Source organism: Patiria miniata, unplaced genomic scaffold, assembly GCF_015706575.1.
Source record: "Patiria miniata isolate m_02_andy unplaced genomic scaffold, ASM1570657v1 HiC_scaffold_1, whole genome shotgun sequence".
NCBI classification, from domain to species: Eukaryota; Metazoa; Echinodermata; class Asteroidea; order Valvatida; family Asterinidae; genus Patiria; species Patiria miniata.
This window is the reverse complement of record NW_024037047.1, coordinates 36,831,616-36,851,249: the sequence shown is the minus strand read 5'-3', so window position 1 is coordinate 36,851,249 and position 19,634 is coordinate 36,831,616. Positions and strand designations below refer to the sequence as shown.

General features: G+C 40.0%; 1 protein-coding gene across 1 annotated transcript; it reads right to left on the bottom strand.

The window, feature by feature from the left end:
* Window positions 1–1,260: 1,260 nt before the first annotated feature.
* Window positions 1,261–19,560, bottom strand: LOC119729623 (transducin beta-like protein 2). Its single transcript, XM_038202271.1, has 12 exons — window positions 19,265–19,560; window positions 16,072–16,269; window positions 13,932–13,983; window positions 12,967–13,029; window positions 12,757–12,865; window positions 10,696–10,801; window positions 9,393–9,479; window positions 7,091–7,226; window positions 6,159–6,208; window positions 4,621–4,803; window positions 2,817–3,006; window positions 1,261–1,464 (listed from the first exon to the last, which is right to left on the bottom strand). Exons 1-12 carry the CDS (start codon window positions 19,446–19,448, stop codon window positions 1,413–1,415), a joined length of 1,410 nt encoding a protein of 469 aa, XP_038058199.1. The 5' UTR covers window positions 19,449–19,560; the 3' UTR covers window positions 1,261–1,412.
* Window positions 19,561–19,634: the final 74 nt, after the last annotated feature.

The window sequence follows — 19,634 nt, the reverse complement described above, 5'->3', positions numbered from 1 at the left end:
AGAGACAAAAATCGCTTCATACACTCAGACATTGTAAATACAAATTTTTAAAATAATGTCATTTAACAGTGTGCTGATCTTGTTTCAAAAAGAATGAATTTGGGTAATTTGTGAGTGATATTGTACGTACTTTAATTGACTAGAGGTCTGTTTGTTGAAATAACAGACAACTTAGAAAAGTAAATGCAAGTTTTTAATAGAGCCTTATGAAGTTAAATTCATAAAGTGGAACTATCTTAACTTGTCACAAATGTATAATTATCAATTTCCTCAGATGATTAAGATGTGTAGTATTATCAATTTCTGTGTGTTTTGTGTGTTACACTGAACAACTTTCCTGTTCTGACGTTTGCATTCAATATGCAGCAATCATGATCAACTTATAATTATGGCCAAAAACAAAAAGGCTCCGATTTCTGGTCTGCGCGTGCAAGTTAAAAAAAAAAAAATTTCAATATAAGATGATGTCTCAAAACCGCCAAACTCACTGGTTTGACTGGAATCCTGCTGCTGCACAATTTTAACGTGTTTTTAGATGGGGTTACAATCAAGTATAAGCTGTATGTGGCCTCTCTGGGCTCCCATATATGTTGTACTAAATTTAGTCAGGCTTCATTTGCAGACAGTGTTGAAATTTTGTAATTGTGCGTTACTGTTTTCTCTGATTTGTGTCTTGACTATCCAAAATTGCCGTAGAATGTTCGTGTCGGTCGAGATCGTAAGTGGGTGCAGAATTATCAAGCCTTATGGCCTTACTGAGGTCACCTGAAGCTCCACTCTGAAGGATATTTTTGAGAGTTTAAGGGGATGGAAGCGTCATCTGCAACATCAGCCGACATTTGAAGAAAAAAAAAGTAGGGGAAAAAAAAACGCATCGCCGCACCACTTTCGGGGCAAACTCCATACCAGAAACCGGAGACTTTTTTGGGGGGCCTATACCTTCATAGTTCAGAACACACAAAAATCCAACAGACAGACTCAGAGAGGCAGAAATAAAGTCACATATCAATTACATACATTGTAGAGATGGTCATTATGACATACATGTATAAACCATGTACAGTTACAGATCCTGTATAGTACTTGCTGCTTGCCAAAGACAAATCAACAAAATGCAGTATCCTACTTTCACATGATGGTCAGTCATTATGATAAAAAAAACCCAGCAATTTAGGACAAAAAAACACCAGACATTTTGGTGTAGAACACTTAATAATGATATAGACATAATGACAGAAAAAGACCTTTTGGTTCTTTCCATTACCAAACACTGTCATTTGTATTCCACAGCCAATGCAATGGATTAACAGTAAACTGAGTTGTTGCTCAAAATGTGGCTGCCAATCTGAGGTTGACAGGTTGAATGAATCAGGCACTGAATTGAACGGACTATCGACCTCTTCACACTGCTTTCATGCTTTTGATCCCTCTGGTTTCTCTCCAAGGACCTCAGCTAAGCAATCCCTAAAAATAACAAGAATTCAGAGACAGAATGAATTATTTGCATGGATATGATAAAAGTACAGCGGAATGTCGCTATACCACACACCGCTATACTGAACATTCAGCTATACTGAACATCGTCCTTGGCTACAGATTTGTGTGTACAAAACGTACAGAACATTGTTGTTGAAAAATGTCAACAGAAGAGTGACAGGTAGCTATTATTTCCCTAAGGAATGGAAGGGGAAAGCCACCCATTGCTGTAGGTAGTAGGCTATACAGAGTGAGTAAAAAAACCCCGAAACCCAAATGTCGGGACTATTGTTTTATTGAAGCTCTGCATGTAGCACTGTAAAAATCTAGGATATGAAAGCCCAATTCATAAGCTTTCTTTGAGTACAAGAATCATTCAAATCACTCATGTACTTTTCATGTTACGGAATTTTAAACACAACCACCATTTTAAAGTTCTATCCACGGATCACATGTGCGTTCTTTTAGCAAAACGAAAACAATTCACACACATCCCTATGTGATTTGTTTTCATTTTGCTGAAAGAACACTGAACTTTTTTGTGATCCGTGGACAGAACTTTAAAACGGTGGTTGTGTTTAAAATTCCGTAACTTAAAAAGTACACAAGTGATTTGAATGATTCTTATACTAAAAGAAAGCTTATGAATTGGGCTTTCCTATCCTAGACTTTGAAAATTCTACATGCAGAACTTCCCTCAAACAATGGTTTCAACATCTGGGTTTCGGTTTTTTTTTTACTCACCCTGTAGTTGCATGTATGTTCAAAGTCATCTTTCAGTAACTACTAGGGCGTGCAGGGTGAAGTTCTGAAGGGTGCTATTTGTTGAAAGTGAGTACCGGAGCACCAGCAGCTTAAAATCGCTATACCGAACAATCGCTATTACAAACAATTTCTGTGGATCCCGCAATGTTCGTTATAGCAGCGTTCCACTGTATAAACAATTTTCACATTTTCAAATAGTATTTTGTCCCCGAAAAAGTTGATACCTTTTATGTCACCTATTTTCTGCAAACATTCTTTAACTAATTAACCATTCTCTTTATGTATCTTTAGTTCGTGAATTTATTTACAGATTTTGGGCTAATTTTATTGATAATGTCTCGAAAGGCGTGCTGAAAAGACACATCTTATGTTATTATGATTAAAGACTTATCATAACTTACATGTTCAATGAGTTGCACATTGTTGCCATGATGGAACTTACAATGATTGAAACTCATCTAATTAAGTTTCTTAAAATCATCAAGAGTCATTGTTCAATGGATTATCTCTCCACGATATGATGGATCGTATTGCTTCGTGAAATTGACCCCTGGTCTGCAAAGTTAACCACTCACCTCATCTGTGCTATCTGGCTCTCTAGTCTTTCCTTCTGAGACTTATTTGTCGTCGACGACTTGATCTTCTTTTCCATGCTGGCAATATTTGATCGGTAACCAACCACATTGTGGAACACTCTGATATGACGGTCACCGCAGGATACCAGGAACTTGTTGCTTGAATCAAAGCCAATTTTGGTGATCGGTTCTGAAGTGGCAAAAATCAAATTTGTTTTTTGATACACAGGCTTTTATTTGCAACACAAGCAAACTGAAAATGTTATCAAAATAGCTGCTTAAGTCTTTGTCTATGACAAACAATTTATTGTTCAAGATTTTGACAAGTACTGAAAAGTGATGCCTCTGAAGGGAAAGGCTATTTACTATTAGATTCTATATAACTGTGAGATATTTTCACAGGCAGTCACTAATTCCTGTTATAACACCTCACCCACAGATTCTGTATCTTGATTGGCCGAGAGGGAGTCACATGGCATTCGCTATTTTTGCACTCTTGCTGTGCATGGCCAAAAGTACTATACCTGTAGCAACCAAAGTACTATACGCATAACATTAACAACCGGCATTGTGTGCAAATGCATACGAGTGTGCGCGTTGTTTTATAATTTTGTGCGTATTGCTCCCAAGCACTTGCGCTACAGAGCAGGGTTCAAACATTTCATGAAGGGGTAGTTTGGAAAAGTGCAAGTAAATGTTCAACTAATTTCGTACTCAAATAAAAGTACATTTTAATTGTATTTAGATTACATTGATCAGTTATCCCTTAAAATCAAGCAGAATCTGTGGAAGAGGTGTTATAAAACAAATATTGACCGCTTTATCTCGTGGTGTAGTAAAACTAGCCTCCCTCTGTGATCCATGGAGCATTCTATTTTCCCTCGGCTTCATCTCGGGAAAACTAGAGTGCTTCATGGATTACCGAGGGAGGCTAGTTTTACTTCACCACAAGATAAAGCAGTCACTATTTGTATATTACTGCATCTTGGTTGCATTCATGTCAAGTAGATACTGAAGGATGGGTGCGCTGTTGGGGTATCTGACCATTCTTTCTGAGAGCCTTTGTCCTTTTTATAATACTGCACTAACTGACTGAACACAGTTTGGCATTCTTTTACTAGAGCGCTAACTCGATGTACAAAGAGATGCCTGATGGGCGCATCCATGTTTGTACACAAACCTATGGAAAACTACACATTTTGTACGTATTTTGTACGTCTACATGTATTTGCATATCTGCATTTGTATTCCAGACGGGTGCGTTATCGAAGCCAATACGCCCAAAACCGAAACGCACGATCAGCAAATGAGCGTGTCATTCAGTGCTCTACGCAAACAGCGCAACGTGTGCGCGTATTTCGTTGCAGATGCTTTTTGCTGTGACATTTTTTTTAACTGTCATGACGCGCTTAAGTTGATTGCGTGTGTTCTACTTGCGCGTTGCATGTAGAGTACACTTTCAAAATTCAATCCATCTAATTTCATTATGTTCTACAAACACGCACATAAAGTAAAAATGTCTGCGCCCAGAGCGGCTTCAAAGCGTCTCCGCGGGCAAGAATGAGGAATTAGCGCTCTAGTAATTTAATATAGCTCTATGGCTTTGTCTCACTTTTGGTTCAGAAGATTTTAGGCTTCTGACTTTGGCCAATCTAGCTGAATATCGATCAATTGCTCCAAAGTTGAGAGTATTTCCATTCGATGGGACATCAAAAGCTTCAAAATAAGTCTGAAGTCAGAAATTAAAATGAAGCTAAAGATAAAACTGAAGTCAAAGCAATATCCCATTTGATCTCATGCTTACGTGTGTGCACATCTTCGAAGGTCTCTTTCTCCTCCCCAGTGGCAGAATCAAAAACCCATATCTTAGACCCTGCTGCAATAGCTAGAGAGTGGGCATCTGGGGACAAGGCTAACATGCTTGGTCCTGTGTGGTCATAGTTTCCAGTCAATAGCAGGTATGGATCCTGGTTCTTGTTGTACTCAACTGTTGTAGTCAGAAGGAACACAAATAGTTGGACGAGAACCATTATTTCAACAGGATAACAATCGTCAGAATACTGTACTTCTGGTCTGCCAACTATAAGCTGTAAATTCAGCCATATTTCATGTATGTTGGAAGCTAGTATATCTTTGTTTATAATCTTGAGGTATGCTTAACAATGAATTTGGAATACAGTCGAACACCTTTATACAAGGTCCTTAATTGGGACTTTACGAATTACCTTGTTATAACAGGTACCTTGTATTAAAGCCGGAGTCCATCATTTGCAGCTATCCCAAAAGTAACTGGCGTAATTATTGTTGAAAACATACTTGGTTGAAAGATAGTAAGAAGACTAACTCCCTGTGAAATTATTTTTTCTGGCAAGCTATCATTTTGAAGAAATCAACGAAAGGAGGCCTTTCCAACGGTGCGTCCTAAAAAGCACCGTTGGAAATTTCCGTTAGTAGTTCGTTTTTTTAATTCGGCGAAGCGGGTGCAAGCGTTGACACGACGCACACGCGCACGTGGTTGCTATAATTCATCGGATCAGTGCGCAACATCGCGTACATTCGGCTAGTGAGAACGTGTCTCGGACGCTGAATTCATGCCCAATTCAAAACATGATTCAGCAACTTTTGCTTTGAAATCGAGATCCTAGAATGTTGTTTTTTGAAACTTTATCAGGTTAGTTGTTCAGCACCCTTCTTTAGATTTTGAGCACTTTTGTTGCTTCAAACAAACAAAATGCCCAAATTACAAATGATGGACTATAGCTTTAACAATAATGGTAAACAGAGAAAAACAAAGACTTGGGACCTAAAATGTTGCTTGTTATAAGCAGTACCTTGTAATAACAGTGCTCTTCTTATCAGGGTTCGACTGTATTCTTAAGTCTTAAAGATTCTCCATATAAATAATTAAAAATCCTAAACCTCTGTACTTTGGAACTTACTATGGGTGTTATATCCTAACACAATTCCTCATTATTTAAGTAATCATATGCCAGATCAAATAAAATAATAAATGATCAGAGTTGTCAATTGCATTAGACTCACTGGTCACAATGCTTGGAACCAAATGACGAGTATTAAAGATTCTCCATATGAGTAATTAACAAACCTAAACCTCTGTACTTTGGAACTTACTAAAGGCGTTATATCCTAACACAATACCTCATTATTTAAGTAATGATTTGCCAGATCAAATAAAATAATAAATGATAAGAGTTGTCAATTGCAACAGACTCACTGGTCAAAGTGCTTGGAACCAGAAGATGAGGAATCTCAACTCAACACAATGATCTGCGTTGTTTTTATACCAGGATTTGTACTGGTAAGACTGGCATGCTTGCTTACCATTTGTATCCCACAGCTTCCATGTCGTATCCTTGGAAACAGTTGCCATCCTGAGTAGGATACAAAATTATCAAATCTCTGTGATGATGGACTGGCCAAATAAATCCAAAGACAGGTAACAAAAAGGACAAGCATACAGGGGCGGATCCATGAATTTTTTGCAGGGGGGGGGGGTTCATCAGCAAATCAATGTGTTTTTTCTCTGGACACTTGGCCTCCGTAAAGTCAATGGGGGGGGGGGGGGGGGGGCGTTCACCATACTTCAATGTGGGCAGTGTTAAAATCTGCCGATCGTCAACACTATATTACAGAATATTATAGATATACCCCCATAACCCAGCTGGCTCTGACCTAATTCTGTGCACAGGCAGATAGTATTACCAGTATAATTGTAATAATTGTTTTTGGGTGTCAGAGCAGGAGGGGGGGTTTCACATTATTTTTAATGTATTTCTATGAAAAAAATGTTGCGCCAGAGCTGGGTGGGGTTTTACCCTATGGATCTGCGCCTGGCATATTCACAAAGGTTTTTAATCGTCTTTTTTAACGAAACCCGACTGTCAGGTAGATTATTTTAACATGTAAATCAAATTAGGTTTTGCCCTTCACCAACATATAAACACTGTATACTCAGTGTGTTACCTCCCGAGTGAAAGTTGGAAAAATACTCGGGAGGCAACACACTGAGTATACAGTGTTTATACGTTGGCAAAGGGCAAAACCTAATTTGATTTATATCACCCCGACGCAAAATTCCATCTTTTGAATATTTTAACATGTGTTTTGCGCATCACATGTAAGTTGATTCTCAAGCCTAGTGATAGAGTCTGTGTCACGTCACAGTGTAAAATGGAAAAGTTGACCATTCAAGTCATGCAAATCACTCTCAGTCTAGATAATAATGTCTGGTAAGTTAAGAATTTCCCATCTACCTTGTTGAGTCTACATTGAATGAGAAGTAGTAAACGCTGGCCCTGTGACCTTTCAGATCCATGACCCGCTTTACATCGGAGAAGTTCCCCTCCTTGTCAAAGACAACTTCCCAAACTTTCACATCCGGAGTAAAACCTGGGAAATGACAAGTAAATAAAGAACATCAGATTGTCCAAGTTCACTCTTTAAGGAGTGACAAGACTTATCACCTTGAAAACTAATCCTTGCAGTTTCAAGGTTACTGACCAAGAAGTGCACTGTGGCCTTATACCGCTCTGTCATGAGAACTATAATGTTACACTGGAACACTGCAACCACCATACTTCAGTATCATGCATTGCTTTCACTATGATATTAAACAATTATTGACTGCTGTGATGTGGGATATGACTAGGCTTGCGCGGTTCCAGCGGTTCCCCGGTTCTAATCAGTTCCAATATGGGAACCGTAACCGGGAGTCCAATATTTTCAAGAACCAGGTACCCGCTATCGTCGGTTTCGAGCCCAAAAGAATCAGTTCCAGATTAAATTACCTACTTTCTATGCACAAAATCCAAAGCCGAGAATCGGCTCCACAGGAAATCAATCGTGGCGGCCCGGCCCGGGACATTCACTCGGGCTGGCTAGTCAAAACAATATTTCACGGGTCGGAGACAAACAGCTCAACAAAGCCCTTTTTGAGTTTGCGGTCGGCCACGAGGCGTGCATATACAGCATTGAACCCAATACTGGCCCTGTACGATGGATAATAAACGTGCACGGGGCGTGGCCAGACCGCTCGGTGTTACTTGGACAAGCGGTGAAGTGTTTTAGGTTTTATGAAATACGGACTCAAAGGAGGGAATGCACATGTCATGCATAGATAATTAGGAAAAAGACCGATCACGTGAGAGGGTTTAACCAATAAAATGAACAAGGAGTCTGATTTTCACAGGAGTCCCATTTTTATGCTCTGGAATCGGCTCTGATCGACCCGGCTCTGAGTGCCCCGGGACCCGGCTCTGAGTGCCGCGGGAATCGGCTCTGCGGACTCGTACCCGGGTACCGCGTGCCTGTATAGGCCTATGTATTTTTTACCCGGGTCCATCAGAGCCGATTCCAGCACTCGACCGGTTCCACACTACAGTACATGTAGTTGTGCAATGTACACTGAAAGCAGGGTACCAGTGTACGTGTGTACAGTGTACGAAGTGAATCATTCTATTCTCGGCGGCATGGCAGTCGTCGCGGTAAATAAAATCATAGGCAAGGAACAGAGAATACGTAATAAACGCTAAGCTTGCTTTCAAAAATATTTCCAAAGGAAAAGTTCATGATTTGAGACCAAATACGTTGTGGAATATTCATGTACTCCACATCGAAATCCACGGAACACGGACCTCACAAGGTGAAACCGTTATTCTTTACATGTAATTTCAAGAGCTTATGTTTTTCATTGAATTTTCGGGAGCCGGTTCCGACTCAGAACCGGTTCTTTTTTGAGAACCGGAACTGGCTCCAGAAAGATTGAAACCGCCCAAACCTAGATATGACATTGTGAACACCCAAGGGGTGCATAGCACCCGAGGCGAAGCTGCTCCCACTCATGTGTGAAAAAATGGTGAAAATAGCGTGGGTACCAACGATACAAGCAGTTTTACACTGTACATACAAAGTCTTAATACGTGATATCCCACAGGGAGTGTGCCATGACTTTTTATAAACTTAACACGTGATCGTTCTACGTTCTAATGAAAATACAGTATTCAAGACAGAGGTATAACAACAAATAATATACCACATGCAAGACCTGGCCACAACTTCTGTTATAATGTGGATTCAGGGTTCTTGCCTTTAAATCATTTGTGGTGTAATATGGTTTGCATATGCTTACATTAGGGGTATAAGTAGGGGTTTGTTGCACTTGTGCAAACATTCCCAGAGTTTGCTATCTTTTGCGCATATGGGAAATCATAGGCTAATGTGGATAGGCATAGGGAAATCAAGTGGAATGCAAGCCAGGTCATTCGCTCTTTTCACACTCCGCCATTGGGCATGCAGAGCCTTGATCTGGAAAGTTTACACAATAAAAATAGCCGGTTCAGTGATCTGAACCCCGACACGGGAATCACTGAACCGGCTATATCCATCGTGTAAAGTTGCCAGATCGAGGCTCTGCATGCCCATGGCGGAAGTGTGAAAAGAGCGAATTGCAGGGAAAAAAGTGTGGTGATACATTGTATGTAGTGTCCATAGGGTTGCGGATTACTGTGAAAATAAAAAACAGAACATTCAGATGGGAAGATTGGAAGTTGGACTTACCACATGAAGCAACAAAGCGACCACAGGGAGACACTGCCGCATAGTTGTTACTCATATGATGTGTGTCAATGGTTTGCAAAATATCACCTGAAAATAGAAAACATGAGCATCACTGACAACCTAGAAATGTGTACAGTATTCATCTTATTTGGCATGAACTTATACAATGCAGAACATTAGGCGATGTATCCAAATGCTACCTTATGTGATTTTTTCTGAAAATTTTCAAAAGCACAGATATTTTGTTAAACAACAATAACACAAAAGTGCCGGGACAACTTATTTTGCTTGAATCCAGTGACTATAAATCTGGCAACGACAGTCAGAAGACAATATGTGGCACCTCACTTGCATGCAGGTTGTTTGCGTGCACTAATGCTCCTTGAGTATACCTCTTTCCAACATGCATGTAACAAGTGCCTCAGAATCGCACTACCTCCATAATGTCTTGTCATAAGTCATGTGCGAGTGACCTATACCCTTTGGTATTCAGCTGGTTTGCTGACTTGCTCAGAATACTTTAACTTTGAATTCTCCTGACCAAAGACATTGTTGCTACATAACGATTCAGGGCAAGCTCTTGCATAGTTATGTAAGAAACGCTCAGCATCAATACATTATTCACAATGGGTGAGAATGGCACAAAGACACCAGGGGCCAATTTCATGGCGCTGCTAATCACAAAAATGTGCTTAGCACAAAAAAGAGTATTGCTTATAAAAGCAGGTTACAGTCGAGTCTCGTTAATACAAACTCGTTAGGACCTAGCCAAATTGTTTGTTATATCAGAATTTTGTTTTAAGAGGAACATCAGTCCCATTCATTGTGCACATAAATGCACAGTCGGGACTAAGGCTTTATGTTTGTTATAACCGGAATTTTGTATTAACAGAGTTTGTACTATAAACGAGATTCGACTGTACCAGCCAAAACTCCATGTGATGTACAAATGTATATTGCTCGTGATTAATATTCAGCTGTTGTTTCCTTAGCATTAAAATCGCATGGAGTTTTGACTGGTAACCTGCTTTTATAAGCCAGACTTTTTTGCGCTAAGCAAATTTTTGTGCTTAGCAGCACCGTGAAATTGAGCCCAGACCATGCCGGAGCTGAAGGTAAGGCTAGAGTAAGGCTTGCCCCGAATCACGTGATATGGTAACAGTCTCTTTGGTCGGGAAAATGCAAAGTTAAAATGTACAAACCATTGGATTAAGTCAGCATTCCAGATTTCATTCAAATTTAACTCGCAAATGGCTCATTGTGCTTGTCAGTTTAGTTTACAGAGCAGAAACTCCTGTTTTACCTTTCACATCCCAAATATGGATGGTGGTGTCCTTATAGGCTGTCATGACGAAGCTACCATGGGCATGAGACCCAAGACCAATGTTGATGATATCTGATGTGTGTTTCTAGTAGGAAAAAAGCAACAAGGATAAATCTTCCCTCAACCATGTTTTTGTCAACACAAGACAATGACCCAAATAAAGGACTTGAATAGCCATTATTTCCATGAAAGTTTTAACCCAAAGCACGCCTCTTTTCTTATTAATATAAAAATGATGGATCCATAAGGATCTATAACAGACTTTTTTTAGTGCATGCTACACTCTTACAAGTAAAACATAACTTAAGATTGGTTGTTACTGAGGAATGCCAAAAAACATATTCGGACTTCTTACAAATTGATGTTTATATTTAACAAAAGAGACAGGGGCAAACTTTACTTGTTGCTTTCAGGAGACAAACAGTTAGGAGACAAATTGTACAAACTAAAGACAAATTGTGCAAAGTTTGAGTATCTATGTGCTAACACTTTCATGGACACACAGTAGTGAATGTGTATACCGGTACGCTGTGTTTCCCTTTGTCCCTGTAATATAACACTCTCCCATAGACTAAGCACATAACCTTATGATCGAGGACCGTTTTCAACAAAAGACCCAACGCTCGAGGACTGAAAGGATCTTTTGTTCTCCCTTTGTGTGTCTGTCCTCGATCGTAAAGCCATACATGTACATGGACTTTTCTATTGATGTCACTAAAGTAAATGATGCCTCTGATGTTTATGTGCTGTATTTACTGGTTATAGTTGTCATGGAATGGATGAACGTTGTGTTAGAATACGGTACATTCAATTGCTTCTAGGTACACTAGGAAATTAGGTCCACATGGGATAACAGCACAGAAACATACTCCTCAGCAAACAAGATGCCTGGCATCATTTCACTACGTTGAAATGCTGATGGTGGTCCTCCCCAAAATCCTGTTTAGCAAAATAAACTCCTAGCCTTTTCTTTTCTTTTTGTAGGGGGACGAGACAAATCATTTCAAGTAATGAATAAAGTACATTTAGAACATGATTTTGTGGTTTTGAAAAAAAGAATTGACTTTAAATTACATTTCGGATCTCAGTTCTACCCCCTAAAACTTGGCCTGATTTAGCTTAGTCTAGGGGCTAAACGTTGTTACGGTTTGATAAGCAAAAACCCGCTGCTGCGAGAGGGCGCTATCACGACCAACCAATATCACCCACGAACCTGTCAGGAACAACGTCTAGGGAAATTTGTATCGGTTGTGTAATGCGCGTGCACCTGTTTGGCCTAATATGTGCAGTGCGCAATTCAAAACTTTTCATTGTAGTTCCGTACAAAACTCTTAAATTTCTGCTGGTAGTATAAAGGTTCCAGCAAGACTTTAGTCCAACTTCACTGGTCAGCTCTTTTGAGGTGTGTAGTGTGCGTGGGACTGAAAATGGACCGTAATTGCCTGCAGAAGTAGCACATGCGCAATAGTTTCCCCCATTTGGTGGGGGGAGATTTTATGAATTTCCATAGACGTTGTTCTGACAGGTTCGTGGGTGATATTGGTTGGTAGTGATAGCGCCCTCTCACGGCAGCGGGTTATCTCTTATCAAACCATAACAACATCTAGCCCCTAGACTAGATTTAGCTTTGACAAACAGAGGGTAATATGAAATGCATTAACCCTAACCCCTTGAGGGATTTACTAGGAACCTTTCCCACTCAAAATCCAACACCATATAGTAACTCAACACCCAAACTGTCTGACTCTGATTATGGTGGTATGCCTGACCCCATGTAAAGCATAATCAGTTTTCTAGTGCAGTACTCACTCCAACAGAATCCAACAAAACATGAAGTTGGGTTTTGAAGGGTTGTGGTGGTTATGGCTTGGACACAAATGAACACACACAATCAATTTTGAGCTGCCATATGCAAACAGAATGCACAAATATTGCAAAAATATCTGTACATTGTAAACAGAGAAAAAATGTCTGATGTATGACTGAATTTTCACCCTGTAGATGTGATATAATTGGTTTGAAACCTTTGATTTATCTCACCTTAGGAAAGTCCAGGGAAGCAGTAATGGTACTTGATGTTCCATCTTCCTTCTTAGCCAGCTTGAAGACTCGGATGTTGTTCCCTGTGCACAGGCTGGTGATGAAGGCCCTGTTCAAATAATTTTAAAAAATCAAAGATAAGAAATGCAAAAAAAAGCAGGAAGAACATCATATCTGTGAAATTTGCTGAGGGCCAACACAATAACTTACTTGCAATCTGGACTGAATTTGATCTTTGTTGCATGATCATACTCCACATTCCCTCGTAAACACCTGCAGAAGAAAGTAAAAATGGATATGAAGATTCAAATCAAAGCAAATTAAAATGTTTTGAACAATTTGAAGTCATTAATTTTTAATGTTACATGTACATGTATATCGAGTCTTGGATACTATAATTTCATTGGTTTAGAATGGCCACGTGTCCAGTCTATAAAAATGACAGTTTACTTCATGTACATTGCATTACATATAAATTGCATCATATACAGGGTGAGTCAAAAACTTTCAAAATCTAGGATATGAAAGCCCCATTCATAAGCTTTCTTTTAGTACAAGAATCACTTAAACCACTCATGCACTTGTCAAGTTACGGAATTTTAAACACAACCACCATTTTAAGGTTCTGTCCACGGATCACAAAAAAGTTCAGTGTTCTTTCGGCAAAACGAAAACAAATCACATAGGGATGTGTGTGAATCGTTTTCGTTTTGCTGAAAGAACGCTCACTTTTTTTTAATCCGTGGACGGAACTTTAAAACGGTGGTTGCGACATCGCACAGCTGCAATCGGCTCAGTGAAAACGTGTCTCGGACACTGAATTCAGGCCCAATTCAATACATGAGTCAGCAACTTTTGATTTGAAATCGAGATCCTAGAATGTTGTTTTTCTTGAAAACACAGCTGAAGCTGAGCTGGAACTTCATCAGGTTAGCTGTTCAGCACCCTTCTTTAGATTTTGAGCACTTTTGTTGCTTCAAAGGAACAAAATGCACGAATTACAAATGATTGACCGTACCTTTAAGCAGACTGATACAAAATTTTCCTGACCAGTTAATCTGAAATCAAGCACGGGCTTGTTGCATTGATTTCACTTACAGCCTTTGCTTTGACAAATTCATACATTTGTACCAATCACAGCTAATGCAGTTTAGCCATTTACATGTATTTCTTACTTGTGTTCCCTTTCTCTGAATTCCTTCACACTCCACACACGAACCGTCCGATCTGAGGGATTAATCAAGAAAAGAGAAACACTGTGAATGTTATTAACCCTTCACCAGCTCTCAATCATTCAGCCCTTATGCTTACAACCAGACTGAGACCTTGAGTGCTGAAAAAACATGCAAAACAAAATCAGGCCAACTCTACTCACTCTTTTTAATAGCTAAATTAAAGAGGTTGTGGAATGCTCGAAGACATTTCCGTCATTTTTCGGGTATATGTAGCCTAAGGTGTGATGAAATAAAAACGACTATTGTGTCTGTCATGAAGCGAGTACAAAAGGTACTTTTGACAGCTGTTTTTCACCAACACCTTAGGCTACATATACCCGAAAAATGACGGAAATGTCTTCGAGCATTCCACAACCTCTTTAACTCCAAATTTTTCATGAGGCAAAGACATGTTCCTCAGTATTTGCTCAACCAAGTTGAAGTCTCAATTCAATTTTATTAGAAGAGACTTTTCTTTAATATTTTGCCCCTGAGAGGGATGTCAAGTGATATCAATTGGAGGCCAAAGACTAGACCAAAGGTACGTTTCCAACCATGGTCCCACTGTTTGAAAAGATTGACCTCTTTATTAGCCTGGTGACTGACTATGGAGAAACGTGTAGATACAGAGACATGCCAAATGTTTCTTTTGTTACAGTTGATTGACGCAGTACTGAAGGGGAGTTGGACATGTCATTTCAGGTGCTAGTCTATTTCTTGTATTGCATTTTTTTCAATACCTTAAGTGTTGGGACTCTCATACACAGTATGGAGAGTCCCAAAATATGGACTAGCTTACAACCATGGAATCACAGGTCAATGTTTCCACATTCAAATACAAAATTCAATGAAATTATGAACTTAGTTCCCGGCATTCGTTGAAAATGGCTACGTTATTTGAAGGACCAGACCCCAAAACTACATCAGACCAAACTTTACTCACTCAATAGCCAGCAGATTTCTCCAAAATTTTTATATCGGGCAAAGAAAAGGTCCTCAGTATTTCACCAACCAAGTTTAAAGACTCAATTCAATTTTTATAGGAGACACTTCTTCAATATTTTACACATGAGAGTTAAGTAAAGTGACTCCAAAATGAGGCTAAAGACTAGACTTGTACATGTCCAACCAAGGCCCAACTGTTTGAAAAGACAAACCTCTTCATTCTCTGTCATTAGTCTGGTGGCTGACTAAGGAGAAATGTGTAGAAATAGAGACTAGTTCCAAACATGCCATATGTTTCGTTTGGCACAGTTGACTGATGCAGTACTGAAGCGGTGTTGGACTGGTTGTTTCAGGTGTCAGTCTATTGTCTTGTATTGCATCTTTTCAATACCTACCGGTAATAACTTTTGGGACTTTCATGTATACACAGTAAAGAGAGTCCCAAATTTTCAGACTATTACAGGACGTAGACAAATTATGACTCAATACATTTCTTATGATCCACTCTTGCTGATGAAACACACTGTTTTTCTGGAACATGGAAACATTCAATGGCTGAATAGCTTGAGTAGTTGCAATACCTTAACAGGACACTTGGTATCAAGGGCGGATCCAGAACACAATTTTTGGGGGGGGCCAAAAAAAAGTTTGGTTCCCCAAAAAAGTGGGCCCAAAAAATTACGGCGTGGGGTTCGGGGCCCGCTTAAGAACCCCGAAATTTTTTTGGATTCTAGATGCTCTGTGGTGCGATCTGAGGCAATTTCTGACCACTTTAACCAATGTTTTTTTGAGGAAAAGATGGTGGTGTACTCATTGCCTGCCTTTATTGCGATGTCACATAAAACAAAAAAAATGGTTTCATTTTGGGGGGGGGGGGGGGCCATGGCCCCCCCCCCCCTGGATCCGCCCTTGCTTGGTATAATATTTGGGTAAAACTACATTGTAAAATACTCAATACTGGCAAATGGGGTCCTTTTGACAGCCACAATGTAATCATGGTAATATGGAGATACAACTGGTATCTGAAAAGCCAATATTGAATTCAGTATGCTCACAATTTACTACAGTTTTTGTGCATTTGGAATGCACATGTAAATTTGTGCTTTTGACATGCTTGAGAATTTTAACATCATCAACTGAAGTAATACGGCTTTACCTTCAGCACAAGATGCCAGATATTTGCCATTGATACTGAAATCAATGTCTAGTACGTTGCTACTATGCTCCTTGAGTGTTGAGGCCAGGTAGGCATGGCTAAACGTAGTCTGGTTGGCTCTCTTTCCTGGCTGCTTCTGTTGACGCTTGCCCTGCTGATTGCTCTTGGATTTCTTGGATTTATTCTCTGTCTTCTGAGCTGGAAAATGGGATAGGCGAATAACAATGAGTACAAATATCTGGAATGCATACTATAAACAAAAAAATGCAAAGCTAACAAAGGAGGTACATGTAGTGGCTATCGTTATGGCAGCTGTAATGCGATCAATTTTCAACTGCTATCATTATGGCATTGCAACAACACCATTGCTAATACACTGTACATATTATTAAAATCTCATTTACCACTGCCCATTCAACCAGAACGCTTTTTTGGAACTCGATCAGTCAAGCATTCAGCTATTAAGTGAAAGGTTCTAGCATCGACCCCTGCACTGCGCTTTTTTTTTTTTTTTTTTTTTTCAAAACGTTTTCTTTACTTTTAAATTGAATCTTTCTCATTACTTTAGTAGATTAAATTTTCTTTTTAGTTTTTAATCAGTGGCTTTGGAGGTTTAAAATGGAAATATAGGCCCTAGTCCCATGCCATTTGATTGATAGTCTGGTTACACAGCAAAAAAAAATTCTGACATTGCAAGTATTACTAGGTCCGGGAACAGATGCAGTTGAAAATCGCGTTATGGCTGCCGTAACGTCTGAACGTCGAACGATCGATATGCACAACACAGCGAACCACCAGCCACACTTGCCAACTGCACGGCGCGGCGCGGCATGGCGCTGAAGCGCGCACCCGACGACTGTTTGTCGGCCAACTTCGGCTGCCGTTCTACCTCTGCCGTGATGCGAGTGAAGCCTCATAGTTAGTGCAGCAGTAGTGCATCAAACAGTCGTCAGGTGCGCGCTTCAGCGCCATGCCGCGCCGTACAGTTGGCAAGCGTGGCTGGTGGTTCGGTTCGCTGTGTTGTGCATGGTAATCGACAGCACTTTGTTTGTGCACAAACAAACTGCGGGCATCATCATGACCGCACGGTTGTCGGTTATGCCATCTTTTTTTCACTGCAATTGTCGGCTGAATCTTCATCGTGGATCGTTTTTTACTTCAAGGGCCTGTGAAGTGGTTATTCCAGGCAAGGTTTGGGTGAATTCCAGTTGAAGTTAGTGTGTAACTGGGACAAAATTGCAAATTTTTGAAATTTTTTTTGGACCTGCCAATGCTGCTGGTTTTGGTGAACAACTTCCTCCAGCCCTAAATGACAACCCAATGATAAAATTTAGGGCTGGGTAACTCCAGCTAGACATGCAGATATTTATGGTTTACAAACAAAAAAATCACACTTGATTTATTTTAGATCGCTAAATTCACCGGAAAAAATGTTGCAACCTGACGCCACTTTCATTGACTTTTTTTTTTTATACATGTAGGCCTACATGTAGGCTATATCATCTCAATGAACATGATGATGAAGTAGTCCCACTAACTGGGGCACTAGAACTCCTTGCGCGGTCGTGTCCCAGCCCCTGATTCACGTACGTGTTTGTATGTGTACATGATGTACGTCTATACTACCATATTCAATGCGTTGAAAAGATAAAAGCCAACGTTTTTGAATGATCGCTGTATGATGTCTGTTCAATAGTGGTTGAATTTCACCGATTTTCAACCCAAAAAATATTTGTGAGTATCATTGAAGCCCCATTACTTCGTCTTTGTGGAAATGCCAGTAGGTGCTTTCAAAGGTATTTTTGTCAAGTATTTTGCGTGATTTTTGTGGTGAACTTTGAAATTGTCACTTTGACAATATTTCCGTTGTGGGACGCTAGTACGACAGACCAACATCCCAAATGTCAAAAAAGGAGTTCTAGTGCCCCAGTCAGTGGGACTATTAATTTTGATGAAGGTCATTCATTGCAAAAATGATTTTAATAAGGTAGTGTATATTTTGCCGGAGGTAACGCCGGCAAACTAACGTTTACTAAAGGTTTGCCGGCGGCAATCCATATCAACAGAGGGCGCTGTACTCTTTAAGATAGGGCTGAATTATAACATGTATTAAATTCCCACCAAAGTTGTGTAGCACAGTCGGTGCAGTGGTTAAGCAATAGCTTTAGTGAGTGGGATGTCCCGAGTTCGAATCCTGAACCCCGCCACAATTTTAAGGTTTTTTTTTCCAATCCCCAAATAAATAAGAATATTCTTCTTTTGGCACAATTGCAGAATACCCCGCCACTCGATCTATCCACCTCCTAGCCGGCTACGAGGTCACGGCTGATTGACCTCAATAAACATTCTCAGCGCTACTTGTATGTACTATGCGTCATGCTCCATTGCACTCCCACTTCGTGACCGCGTAGCCGCCAACAGGGTGGTTGGTTTGGACTTAGAATTTTTTCAGCAACTCCCATTCATTTTGTGTTGCTTCGTTCTCAAGCATATTCAAGGGGACTCCCACTCCGTAGCCTCGTAGCCGCCAACAGGGTGGTTGGTTTGGACTCCCATTCATTTTGTGTTGCTTCGTTCTCAAATAATGGACCCCCACTCAGTATCCGCGTAACTGGCAATGGACTTGAATTGTTTCTTTTGCAGTGATTCCAACCTCGTAGCCAGTGATTTTAGGGGTGTATTTCCGAGTGGCGGGGTATTCTGCAATTACTCCCTTCTTTTATTATTTTAATATGTCTCAAACATTTTATTGCAGAGTATTACTTTTTCTTTTTCAGATTTGTGGCTCTGGAGGATTTTTTTTAAAGGGAAATAAAGTCCGAAATTATAAAATGGTCTGAATCCCATCTTGTGAATACGAGGTTACAACGATAATATTGGCATGGAGGCAGACTAAAAGTTGTCACCGGAAAATGTTTAAGTACAAAAAAACAGTAACTGCGCATGTTCAGTGCATATCCGGCAAACTAACGTTTACTGAAGGTTTGCCGTCTCCGGCAAAATATCCACTGCCTTTTAATAACTTAAATATAAATAGGACTTATGATTTCTGATTCTGATTCTGATTTCTGGGACTGAGAAAAATTTCAAATTTTGTTGGGAAATACTTTTCTTGACTCTCTATACATTAACCACAGACTTTGCACACAATCGCGGAATTGGCGTCAGGCTGCAACATTTTTTTCCAATTCACCATTTTCATCTTGCTCCGCAGAGCCCGTTGCACGTCCACTTGTTCCAAACCCGCACACCAGCATCAGCAGCCCAATGACCGCTCCAAGGGCGAGAGTCACAACAACTGCCGAGAAGAACTGGTCATTTCCTTCGCCTGCATCCAGCACATCTTTGGCACTATTCTGAGCAATATTGCTGGCCATTGCTTATTCGATTCAGACCGAAATATGACAAAAAAGGGCAGCTTTCTGAAATTCAGTGAAATTTGTAAACGTGTATAAACAGCGCCACCAAGCGTTGGTCTTCAAACGTAAACTTCGCGAAAGACAGTTGCTCGCTTTTTTTTTGCGTTTCTTACCGGGTTTTTTTTTTCAATTCAAAAATCAAAC